The sequence below is a fragment of the Ciconia boyciana genome, chromosome 2 (assembly GCF_034638445.1).
Source record: "Ciconia boyciana chromosome 2, ASM3463844v1, whole genome shotgun sequence".
NCBI lineage: Eukaryota > Metazoa > Chordata > Aves > Ciconiiformes > Ciconiidae > Ciconia > Ciconia boyciana.
The window spans coordinates 143,778,305-143,791,001 of NC_132935.1; the positions used below are offsets into that span (position 1 = coordinate 143,778,305).

Sequence of the window (12,697 nt, forward strand, 5' to 3'; positions counted from 1 at the left end):
ATCTGCTTAAGCCCACCAAAAAATCACATGCTGAAGCCTTTTGAATAGTAGGTCAGAAAGTGTCTGCAGTACGTTAAGCTACATCCAGGACCTGTTTTAAGAAACACTTATTTTTGACGTAACTGCTAGTATTTACTTAAACTCCAATGTGAATTTGTAAATTATCTTACATATTTGTCTATGAATATGTTGTGGCTTTGGGAAGAAAACTAGTGCAGTATCAATGGTTACACACCCTCTAACTGGTGGAAGTGCTGTAATACAGGCTAGTGAGACTACAGAGAGACTACAGAGTGCCAAGCTTTGGTGCTAAAATGCCACCCTTGGCAGTGGTGGCTACACAGCAGCTTCTGGCATAGCATGTAGCTGGGAAGTGGTACTCAGCACTTGGGTCAACATCTGTGCTTCCCAAGGACACATACTGCTTGGGCAGTACTCATACGCTGTGTTTTCAAAGTTTGCTTATATTCTGGGAGTCTTCGGTGCCGAGTGAAGCTTATTCAAATACTTAGAGCTTTAATTACGTATTTTTCTCTTCGTTAGAACAGAAACTAGGACAGCCACCCTGCCCTTGCAGTCCAGCTTTCTAGTCTCTCTCCTCAAAGTAGCCTTAACCACTCATACCCTCCAGCTCACCACAGTTTCTACTGCCCTGTGCTCAGCCTTTAAATCTCCTTGAAGCTGCTACACCCAAAAGACAAAGCCCCCATCCCTAGCAGCCTACTTCCTGAATGAGCAAATTGTTTGGAACACAGATAAAAAGCAGTTTTGAAATCAGAAACCACCCTCTTATCCTTCGATGAGGTCTCTGTATGTCCAGCTTGATGAATCCTGATGCAGCAGTGGAACAAAAAACATACAAAAAAGCTTATGCTGCGTCTAAGGTGTGTTACCTGCCTGCTCAGTAGATACAGGAAGGGATAAGTAACATTACATACCTGCTGAACCACATACGTGAACTCAATTCCTGTGAAATAAAATGGGAAAATCTGCCAAGAGGTTTGTTTTCAACGATCACAAATACATGGGGTAGTATTTTTTAGGAATTTTAATACAAAAAAAAAGAAGAGAGCCACTTCCATGTTTTGGGAGCAATTGAGTTCTCTGCATCACATTATGTCAACACCCAACTAACCCCTAGGTTTATACCAGCTCTCAGAGACAGGAGGCCTGTCTTAAAGTGACAGCAAAGGAGGAAATGAACCCACAGAAGCAGAGAATATAAAATCATTTTTCCACCCCCTCAAGTGAGTTGTAGTACTGGCAACAACTGCTTCATACTGTGCCTACTCCATGAGAATTGTTCATATAAACACTACTTCCCCAAATGGATAAAAAAACAATTTACTAGATTGCCAATTTAGAATACTAGAAATCTACAGAGGAATTACCAGAGTCTCATCATATTATGCATAAATAATCCAGACTGTTTTGTGAACTTGCACTACAGCATCAGCATTTCTAATGCTCAAAGTTTGTATTTTGCCCCCTAACAATGCGGAAAGGCTCGGTACTGAGTCGCCATAATGCTGCTGAGCTGCAGTTGCCAGGAGCAGCACAGAGCAGAAACGAAGCATCACGAACCATTACTGTCATTCTGGACTGTCACAAGTCCCTGGGATGCCCAAACAACTTTCACATGTAAGGTTGTAACATATTCTCCAGCTGGCAGCACAGCCAGCACAGCAGAGGGAAGAGGGCAGGATGATGGCTAATGCCACCACCACCTTTCTTGTGTGGCACTAACACAATGCAAATCTTACCAGTCTAGGAAAAAACTAACCCAGCACAGAAGTTCTCAGCGGGGTTAGCAAGTTGCACTGGTGAAGCAACGGGTGAGCAATGGGGCAGAACTGACAGAGGGAAAGAGACAAGGCTTTGGGTGCAGGGTGAGGACTGCGCTCTTTTCCATGTCACACTGATAATTTGGCTCTGCTGTGGGGCTGAACCAGATCCTCGCCCCCAGCCCACATCCTGGCCACAGGCAGAGAAAGGGAACCCTCTAGATTAAGGGAAATCACTCTCCACCTTTTAAAGGAAAAAAGAATCCTAGTACTTCGTCGGACTAGCTTACAATAAAGGGAACTTACAAATAACAGGGAAGTTTCAGAAGGTGGCAGAAGGGTTGGTTTGGGTTTTTTGTTTTGTTTAAAGCAGGAGTCCTATAAAATTAGGGAGTTAAAATGCAGAGTACACAACATTTTAAGCCTGTTAAGGCATCTGAAACAGTCTGGCGATCAATATCAAAACAGGTAAAGTCTTTCATATTCTAGCAGTTACTGTTTTCCACAAAATTAATCAAAACAAACTGCATCTGTATGAGAATGTTTTATTAAAAATACATATCTTCTGTTTCACATAAAAAGAACCAACACTGTAATTAAACACAACTTAAGAAGTTGGACAGGAACTACTTGAAAAAATACAGGTTCCCGTAATCCCAGAGCACCCAACCTTTGACTGAAAATTAAAATCTTCCTGTGTTCAAGACCCAGAGTGCCTGTCCTGCACACAGCAAAGTGCCCAGGAAGGAGCAGCTGATCACAGGCAGGGGTGCTAACCGCTCCAGCGGCTGTTCCCTGGCAGAGATACATGCAGGATACAGGCGGCGTTCTCCCCAGATCCAGGGAGGCCTGTCACTCCCCAGCCCTGCCGCTGGGCACGATGGTAACCTTAGCAAGAGAAATGCTGGAGTGGCACTCAGCTCAAGTGTCACAGGTTGGCCACCTCTTTCTGTAAAGAAGGAGAAACACAGCACAGCACTTCCATTTAATTTCACTTAGGATCCAGCAGAAACTTACATTAACAGCACTGTTTGAAGAAATCCAGCCGTGCTTCAGTGATACAACATGATGCAACAGTCCTTTTGATAAAGATGACCTTAAGCAAAACCTACGCTGGAATCCACTAACTTTTGGATTCCCGTTTTTCATAACTCAGATCCATCTTGGATTTTGAAAAGACACAATTTTCAAAGCAACAAGTTATCAGCTTAGGCAGCAGCAAATACTGATTGAAAGTTTAGTGCATAAAAATCAAAGTCAGAACAGAAAAGAGCCATCAGAGACATCTGCTATTTAAAGTGTACAGAACAAAACACTGGCTGCATTTACTCTCTCGTAAGAAAACATTGGTTTGCCAGGCTGCCTTTCTTGCTCTGGAGATGCTGAAGATTCAGCTCCTTTTAAAGTCACGGAGAGATGTATTCATCATCCCTCTAAAATCATCAAAATGCTGTAAATTCAGGCTCAAAAAGCATACCAGACGCTGACTGTAAACTAACATTTACTGGCCAACTCATAACTTAAGCAAGGCACAAAGAAGAAAGAACACTGGCATGATAGGGAAGCAAGCTGACATGAAATCACAAACCAGCGGTCCCTTTGCTTTGACCTGACAAATCATCTATGGATATGGGCAGCTGAAACAGCAATAGGATCTAAGGTTGGACAACCAGAGTAACTGCAAAGCAAAGTTCAATTCTGAAGAAAAAAAGCTGGCTTGCATGTCATTATACATGTTCTAATCCCACACAAGTCATCACCTGATTAGAATGGAAAAAAAAAAAAAAGATACTTCATCTAACATCATACCTTGTAAACCTACAAGGGTATTAAATTCATGTAACTTTAGAGGCTTATCTCCTTAAGTATTCTTTATCATCTACAGTGTTAATTCCTTAGACAGTGATCTAATCAAGCACTCTGTCTGAAAGGCCTATCACTTTACTGACTATGCTGGGAATTTACGACAGAGATCAGCTTCCTCACTCAGTCCACTGAAGTCCGAGGTCTACCAGCTAAAACACAACGATTTCTCTTAATACACTGTTATTGCACAGATTGTAACAGAACAAGATTTGCTCAGCACAGCATTTGTTCCTATTTCTAATGCACGGAAAAGGAAACAAACTGACTTTCAGGACCTCGGAGGAGTTTACAGAACTGGAATTCAAGAACTCTATTTGATTTTTTAGCGAAGCAAATTTGTTCTGGGATTAATGAAATACAAATATCCACTAAGCTCCAGAATGCCACCAATCAAAATAACTATCCTTACTGCAATGAAATCTTAAACACAAGATCTCAGTTTGCCAAAATCTGAGAAAATCAAATACTTGCCTTGATTATAACACTCTTCAACTCACTGTCGTCAAATTTCCAAGTAATTTCAAAGCCCATACTGAAAAGCTTTGATCCTTAGGGCTGACCTGCTCTGCATTTTAGAAGGAAAAAAACAATTTAAAGACATCCCAGGCTGGGAATTTATAATCCCTCCTCAACCTTGTGGAGCTACAAGGAGAAGTTCACAAGTTATTCAAGACCTCATCTTACAGAATATAGGAATGGGAAACTTTCTCCAGTTGTGAGGTGGCAGCATAGGAAATAACTGGATTTTAAAATAGCTCAACGTGAAAGGTGTTGAAGAACAAGGCTGAAAAGGTTAAGTCTTAATCAGTAATTAAATAAGCTACAGCATGAAAAGTCCAACAACCATAAAGATCAACTCTGAAAAATACACAAGCTCATTGTTACTTGTATATACATTAAAAAAAATAAATCTAGATTTAAAAATCTCTCCCCAGGGTTATAATCCCCTTCCTAGAGAGATGTTGTTACAGCTTGTGTACAGTGTTCCAAAAGAATCTTTCATAGCCTTCAGAATTCTTCATGGTTTTCCTAATCCATTTTGCAGTGAGTGACATTTCTCTCCAGAACTGAATAATACTTTAAAGCCTATTTGAAAATCCATCTTTAAGACGGCCTTCAAATAAAATATTCAAGCTTCTAAACAGAATTTTAAATACAAGTGGTTTTTGTTTTAATCACAAAATAGATCTAGTGAATTTGCTAACTTAAAAAACAGACTAGAAATAAAATTCACAAAAAAATTTCTAGCCTCCAGTAATTCACAAAATGCTATTACAGTACAGAAGAACATTATTAGTTAAATCAGTTTTATTTCTTCTGATAGCTACTTTGAAAATAAAGGGTAATTTGACACTAATTCTATTATAGAAGTTCATAAGTGGGTAGCTTTTTGTGTATGCAGTGGAAAACGAAGAACAGTGCTACAGAACTGAATTAGTCTGCCAAATACCCTTTTCAGACATCACATCTTAAAATATGTGTGTCTAGATGAACAAGAAACTCAGTGAACCCCCTGCACCCAGTTCCACTGCCTGCATTTGGATAACGGATGGGTGCAAGGGTCCACCTATGTAGCTCTTGCAATGGGATCAGAATCTAATAATAGCTTATCAAAGTGGCAAAGAGGTTCAGACCCGCTTTGATCTCAGTAAGCAGAAGGATGAATGGATACTATTGTTAGTGTACTGTCCCAGCATTAGCAGCAATTTTGTCTGTAGTGAGCTGAGAGTTAAAAAAAAAAAAAGTTGGTCAGGAAATAACACGAGAACAGCAACGGACTTGCTGAACTCGGGTGTCCATTGCTTTGCACCTTGGGAAACTTGACCTTACAAATGATTATGCTCAGTGCAAGGCAGCAGAGAGAATCAAGACTGTGATTTTCACGGTTTGAATGAGCTCAAGAACTTGGCTTCCAAGACTCTGTCTTCTTAAGATGCATGTGTCACAACAGGAATGTCAATTTCTATGGCAGAGAGGCGAGAGCGTGCAGAATACGGCTGAGAGGCATAGCTGTGCATGCTAGGGGCATGGGAATAGAGGGGCTGCCAGAAAGGAGAAGGTAGGCTTTTACATGCACAGTACCACAGAAACAGCAGAACGGAAGTGAAAAACAGACCACCAGCACTGGCAATGGCAATAAATACAGAGATGTCAAAGCTAAAGACAGGCTCGTATTTTCTGTTCAGATAATTGTTATAAAAAATGACCCAGACTGACGGAGTGAGACAAATGGCACACGCAAGCAGGAACAAGAGGCCAGCCACGAGATGGCAGCCTGCACTGTTTACAAGGCATTTAGCCAATTTGATGTTTGGCACGCTCGATACAAAGGCTGTGTTACACATGCCAATCAAGCAGAGAAACAGAGCTGAGACAGCAGTTAACATACTCAGTGGAAGGGCAAACTGAAGAACACGCAAATCCAGTTGATCGACAGCAGTGTACCACTGTGGGTCATATATCACACAGTCTCTGCTCCCATCAAAGCGAGCGCACTTAATCCAGAGTCCAGTGTAAACGGTCACATTCCTCTCATTCTTGTTGAATGTGTACAGTCTCATTTGCCTCCAGTTTGGAAGCAGAACTGCTGCAAGGAGTCCAGCTACTGAGGCTGTTCCACTGAGGAAGGCCAGTACTGTTGCTGCATGAACATCCCGGCAGCCCATTCTTGCCCACAGAAGTCGTTTCCTGTAACTAAAAATAAAAAAAAAAAATTTAAAAATCACTATGTGAAAGTTTATGGACATAGGACTGAATACAGTTGGCTTATGCCAAGTTAGTAAACTTGCGTCGTAGCTGGTAGGCAGTAACTCTCTGGCACCTTCTTTGCCTTACACACTTATGTGGAGGTAACACTACCAAGTTCACGCTTTAATGAAACCTCAGATTATTTCACAGACTTATGATTGCTCAGCTGACAGACTGCTAAATTCGCTGTGTTCAAGATCAAAAAGGAACACTTTAACATGAAATTCTACACAGCCTTTCACCTTGTGTCACTGCATGGACTTTTACAGAGTCTGAGTGGAGAAGGTGAATCACTGAGTGAGCGTGATTTAAGTTTACCTCTCCTCAACTGGCTGCTCTCTCTTTAGCTCCGATGTAACATCAGAGTGCGTGTTCAGTCCTACCACGCTGCTGCGTGAGTGAAAGGGAATTGCTTAAAACCAGCATCATTAGACTGGACAAGGAATGCATGTGTAGGCAGTTATCCACATTTTACATAGGCCAAGTTATTGATGAGAGCTGCAAGCTAGTAGAGCAGGTGCTGTTGAGCAATTTACTATGATTTTTTTCAAAAGCAATTAACAGTTCTTCCACACTACTTCTGCCTTTCAAAACCAGCTGTCCAAGCACACGAACAATTCCAGAAAGCAGATGGCTTCTCAGCTTTCACATTTTCCTTTTCAGAGCAAGTGTTAAAGAACACTGCTTCCTTTTCAATATAACCACTGTCTGCATACCTAGCATAGCCTCTTGCCTGCAGAGATCCTGGGAAACAGCCTCAATGATGGGTCTTTTAAAAAAAAAAAAAATTAAAAAAACCCCAAACAAACAAACAACCCCTCAATTTCAGTAATCCCTTCTCTGGGTGCTTGAGATACTTTAAAGAAGCCTAATATATAATAGGCACTGAACACCCACGCCAGAGTGTACTTGAAGCAGGACACTAAAAATTATAGTACCTAAAAAAGAGCAGATACTTTGAAAATTCTCACTGAGCACCATTCACTCAAACTCCTACTGAAATTTCTTCCAAATCATTATACTGCGTTGTGCTTATTTGTCTAAAGTCACAAAACAATTATTTAGGTACCAGAAGTTCTACCCAACGCATATACAAATAACGGAATATCTGTATCTCAGAAAGGTTACAGACATGGTTGCAACCAAAGAGGAAATAGGATCTGAACCCTCACTATCCTTCTACACCTGCAAACACTATATGCCCAGGGAACTTTTCAGATAAGGAATGTTCATGTATACTGGAAGCAGACTACAAGCATTACCAAGCTATACAGCTAGCCAGCATTTTATTGATTTATAGACAAATAAATAAAGCCCAATTTGTTTCATAAGAAAGCATTAGGCATTTATTTACTTTTTATGCCATCTAACCCTGAAGGATTGCAATGGTACGTAGGTACCATTTAAGTGCTGATCATACTCTTTTAAAGAAGCACTGCTGAAAAGAAATAATGACAACCACATTTATGCTAAAAATGCACCTTATTCGTCAAAAAGATGGCATTATATTTTTGCTAAGAATAGCTGAGCGTGGGCAAGCTATTGTTCTCATGGCAGTAACCTTTTTAGATAGCAGGTCATTAATAGGATACCCCCTGGGTAGGAGGACCAAAGACTTATTTCCACCATAATTGATTTAATATTATGCTTAACCTCAGCTTCAGTAAGGTCAACACAACCAACTTACAAGGAAACAGAACTATAACAAATGAGCTTGAGGGGTAAATCTAATATAGCATCAAATTTTGTTCTCTTCAAGCTTGATACTTTTGCTCTTCCATAAAGAGCCTGCCTTTGCCTGGATAAAGCTTCCATGCAGGCAGGGCGTACTCCAATACAGAGCTCTATAAGAAGCAGCTGGAATAAGCACAAGACTGACCGTTTTCAGAAATCCACTGTTTCTGCAAATTTATTTGCAACAGTAGATGGTGAAAATCTGGACAGAGTTAACGCAGGGTGGGCAAGAAGTGATGTGAGGTTCACCCATATTCTCTAACACAAGAGGGTGGAAGAAAAAAAATGGGGTATTTTCTTTCCTTCTACATTATCAAAGTACAGTTATGGCAAGGACTACTGTCCTGGTTTCAGCTGGGATAGAGTTAATTTTCTTCCTAGCAGCTACTATAGTGCTGGGTTTTGGATTTAGCATGATATTGTTGATAACACACTGATGTTTTAGTTGTTCCTAAGTAGTGCTTACACTGGTCAAGGACTGTTCAGCTTCCCATGCTCTGCCAGGGGCACAAGAAGCTGGGAGGGGGCACAGCCAGGACAGCTGACCCCAACTGGGCAAAGGGCTATTCCATACCATATGGCATCATGCTCAGTATAGAAACTGGGGGGAGCTGGCCAGGGGGGCAACGATCGCAGCTCGGGGATGGGCTGGGCATCAGTCAGTGGGTGGTGAGCAACTGCATTGTGCATCACTTCTTTTGTACATTCTTTTATCATTATTATTATTACTATTATTTTCTCTTCCTCTGCTGTCCTATTAAACTGTCTTTATCTCAACCCACAGATTTTACTTCCCCCGCCCCGATTCTCTCTCCCATCCCACCGGAGGTGGGGGGGAGGGTGAGTGGCTGCATGGTGCTTAGATGCTGACTGGGGTTAAACTACAACAACTACGCAGCCAGGACTTAGGACAGCATGGGGAAATTTGTATTTTTCTATTACCTCTGCTGTACCAGTTACATGGACAGAAGACTTTAGTCTCTAGTTCATCCTATAGTTGCCAGGCACGTTTAGGCTATCCTGCGTATCTTGTTTTTGCTGGCCATTCCTGGCAGATGCACCAAGGGTGGTTTTTTTGGTCGGGTTTTGTTGGTTTTTAGGGGTGGGTTCGTTGGTTTGGGGTTGGTTTAGTTTTTTTGGTTGGTGGTGGTATTTGGTTTTTGAGGTTTTTTTTGTTTGCTTAAAAAAAAAAAAAAGAGTCCTTAGTGCTTCTCTTGGGGTAGGAAGGGAAAGACATAGAAAATAGCTCATTTTCCCATTAGAGGGTAACAAGGGAAAGTGAATTTGTAGGTAAGTTATCCCTGATTCCCCCCATCAGGGGAAACTTTTCCCATCCTGCAAATACTGCTAGCTTTATAGCTGTAATTATAGATTCAGTTACAGATCCCTGATTAAGACAGTAACAAAACAGATGTTGTCTTAATTAAGATGGATCCAGTGTACTTACCAGCAGTATGTGCAAATGAAGAGAAACCTTAGCAACTTTTAGAAGTAGGAAAAAAGGTGTTACTGGATCTAAGAAACAGAACAAGGAGAGAGTCAACATCACATTTGTTTCACACAATTCCAGCAACAGTGTTTACACTGTAATTCAGAAATAAGGAATCTTAGGTATGTTTACATTAGGCCAACTCCATCACCTTTCTACAATTTCCTCTTATTTAAAACTCAAAACTCAAACTACTTTTTTTTTTTTCTTCCCCCAGGATTTTTCCCCAGAGCATGTTCTCTTCCTATCTACTCATCTCTGTCTTCATGCAATAGACAGGAAGGGTGCAAAAGACTCCCTTTCTTATGGGTGTTCCACGACATGGAGATATTCACATGCTGAATTTTATGTTTCTAGCAAAAAAATCTATATAAAGTAATACAAAATGATTATTTCAGGTGTTAGGTTCCAGGCTGTGCTTAAACAGCCAGGAGGAAGAGGTGCAATGATTTTTTAGTGTCAGAGAACAAAACACAGACTCTGAACTGTTTATATACTTGTGGTTCTCTATTCCTTCCTGGCTTCTACACAAAGGTTTGAAGGAAAAGGGAGAAAGGCAGGAAGTACTGGTGGTGCCTTTTCAATGGCTGTCCAGCTTGTCCAGAGGAAGAGAAGGGATCCTCTTGTGGATTCTCTTTACGCTCACATCTAGGACCCACACCACTGAGTCCCAAGAGCAGCTCTGCAGGTCATAATAGGAAAATTGCTTTTCTATCAGTGTCAGACCTACAAGCATGTCATTATGTGACTGTTAAGAGCTACAACCTAAAGTTGAGTTTGCTGCACTAACATGTGCAAGGACACAGAGTTTATTCTAAATGACCTATATCAAAACCTGAAATATTATAACATTTATATGCACATAGTCTCCCAGGGCGCAACATCGAAGAAATTATTCTATCAAACCATCTAGGTAAGAGAGACACATTACAGCACACACTCATGCAACTCAAATTTTTCACTAAATGAGAAAGCCAATTTCCAAGTCTAGAGTCCTCCAATATGAATGTTATTGCCTATAAGACACAGAAATGCAGGCACAATCAAAGCAAGTATCTCACTGATTTCCACTGCCAGGTAAATCAACCAGGACTGCTATGAGTAAATGCAGCAATTTGGACAAACTAACTATGCAGGGCTGCAGAGATCAGTGTCAACATGTTAAACTGCATTTGGAGGAGAAGTAGCAGCTTTTTTGGGGTTGGGGTTTTTTTTGAGTTTGGAACAACAAAAACAAAAAAGTATTACTGCACAGCTCAGAGCAGCTGTTTTTATTCACTAACATTTCGAGCAATTTTTAAGCTTTCTGTGTATTTAGCAGCAACTGAAGCCAAGTAAACATACAGATCCCTCTACAGGTTCACACCCCAAAATACCAGCCAGTGTTCAGTAACAACCGTAATTAAGTAGAAAATTAGTACTGGCAAACAAACCTGTCAGAAGGGGAGCTGTGCCCAGCCCAGGAGTCCCTCCCATTAAATGATGAAAACCTGTGGCCACCAGCTGTTGTAATAAACAGAGACAGAGCAGGTATGGAATATTCTACAGTAGCCAAGTCAGAAAGCCCTCCATTTCTGCAGACACGGAGTTTCTTTTCCTCTAGCTGTTTAGTCCATCTGATTTTATTCTCTATCACTGGTGGTGTTGAACAACTAGGGACCTCAGCCACTTCTGAACCAGCTGTCCAACGGAAACAGTCCAAGCACACTTTGGCCAGGATAGGTGAAACCCTGTCTTGCCTTAGATTCTAGACTCAAGATTCTTACACCCCAGGCATTTTACAGCTGTGTAATACTCAAGGCTCTTATATCTGATCCACAAAAGTTATCAGTCCTAATAAAACTTCAGGGACAGATTTTACCATGGCTCCTATTCTAAAGATCCACATTGCTGTAACAAGAGATGCTGGTCAAAGCTAGTAAATCATTAACTGCCCACAAGCTAAAAAAATAAAGCAAAGAAGAAAAAGAAAAAAAGGCATTTACTAGAGACATAATCCAGTGACAAGTAAAGCCAGTTCTGTTCCCTTGCATGGCCTTGAGAAGACCATGGTCTGGGAACCACCGCTGTTCTGTAAAGCCCTGCAGGAGGGAGGTCACAGTAAGTACAATTTATAAACAAATGCTTTCTGAAACTATCCACAACAGTATTATCAGTTTAAACAATTATTATGAATTTTGGATAACCGACCACCAGAAACAGAAGACCAACACCTGTCCTGCCTCAAGATAACTGGAAGTAACTGATACAGAATCAGTGCCACCAGTCAATTTTTTTCTTCTAGAAATCAAACACACAGTTCCAAGTTCTACAAAACTCCTATTAAAAATCAAATCCAGACATAAAGGATTAGAATTAATGTTCCTAGCTAATACATTAAGAGCTTCAAGAAAAACTTGTGGCACGGGTAATTATTTTACCGACTGATTTGGAAAAAGCAGACGACGCACAGCCGACGCTGAAGCAGAAAACACACACGCACTCCCCCGAGGTGCTCGGCAGCTGCCGTGCGTGCCCCCGGCACACGCCAAGCACCGCCGATACCCGCTCACAGGGAGCGGACTCCCAACCAAAGCGCACGGAACCGGTCGCGCTGCGAAGCGAGACTTGCAGGGGAGCCCGGGTAAACCGGCCAGGGCCGCAGAAACCATCCCCTCTCCCCGGCCTAACGGCGGCGGCGGGCGGAGCGCAAGCGGGGAGCGCAAGCGGGCAGCCCCCGCGCACAGCCCCCCCCAGCGGCAGCGCGCCGGGCCGGCAGCCCCCTCCTCAGGGCCAGGCGGCCGCGGGCTGCTCCCGCCGGGCGCCGCTGGGATGGAGCCAGAGCCGCGTCCACCCCCAACACCACACGCCCGCTCTCGCCGCTTACCCTCCTGTCAGGGCGCGGGGGCACACAGAAAAGGCACCATCGCCGCCGCGCTCCCCGCCCGCCGGAGCAGCTCCGCTCCGCTCCGCTCCTCTCCTCAGGCTCTCAGGAGGCCGCGGGACGCCCGGAGGGTTCTGGGGCTGTAGTCCAGCGCCGCCGCAGTGCCAGCCCCGCGCCGCCCGCGCGCACCACAACTCCCAGCGTCCCCTGCGG

At 42.5% G+C, this 12,697-nt stretch overlaps 1 protein-coding gene across 6 annotated transcripts; it reads right to left on the reverse strand.

The window, feature by feature from the left end:
* Positions 1 to 2,325: 2,325 nt before the first annotated feature.
* On the reverse strand, positions 2,326 to 12,697 carry CLDN12 (claudin 12). 6 transcript variants are annotated; one of them, XM_072854300.1, is made up of 5 exons: positions 12,488 to 12,696; positions 11,055 to 11,124; positions 9,580 to 9,647; positions 7,115 to 7,167; positions 2,326 to 6,344 (listed from the first exon to the last, which is right to left on the reverse strand). In XM_072854300.1, the coding sequence occupies exon 5, from the start codon at positions 6,314 to 6,316 to the stop codon at positions 5,579 to 5,581; it is 738 nt and encodes a 245-aa protein (XP_072710401.1). In that variant the 5' UTR covers positions 6,317 to 6,344; positions 7,115 to 7,167; positions 9,580 to 9,647; positions 11,055 to 11,124; positions 12,488 to 12,696; the 3' UTR covers positions 2,326 to 5,578. The 6 variants fall into 6 exon arrangements, 5 of the variants coding, with proteins under 5 accessions (XP_072710401.1, XP_072710400.1, XP_072710402.1 ...); XR_012041198.1 differs by lacking the exons at positions 7,115 to 7,167; positions 11,055 to 11,124 and having other exon boundaries at positions 2,326 to 2,733; positions 4,122 to 6,344; positions 12,488 to 12,695; XM_072854299.1 differs by lacking the exon at positions 11,055 to 11,124.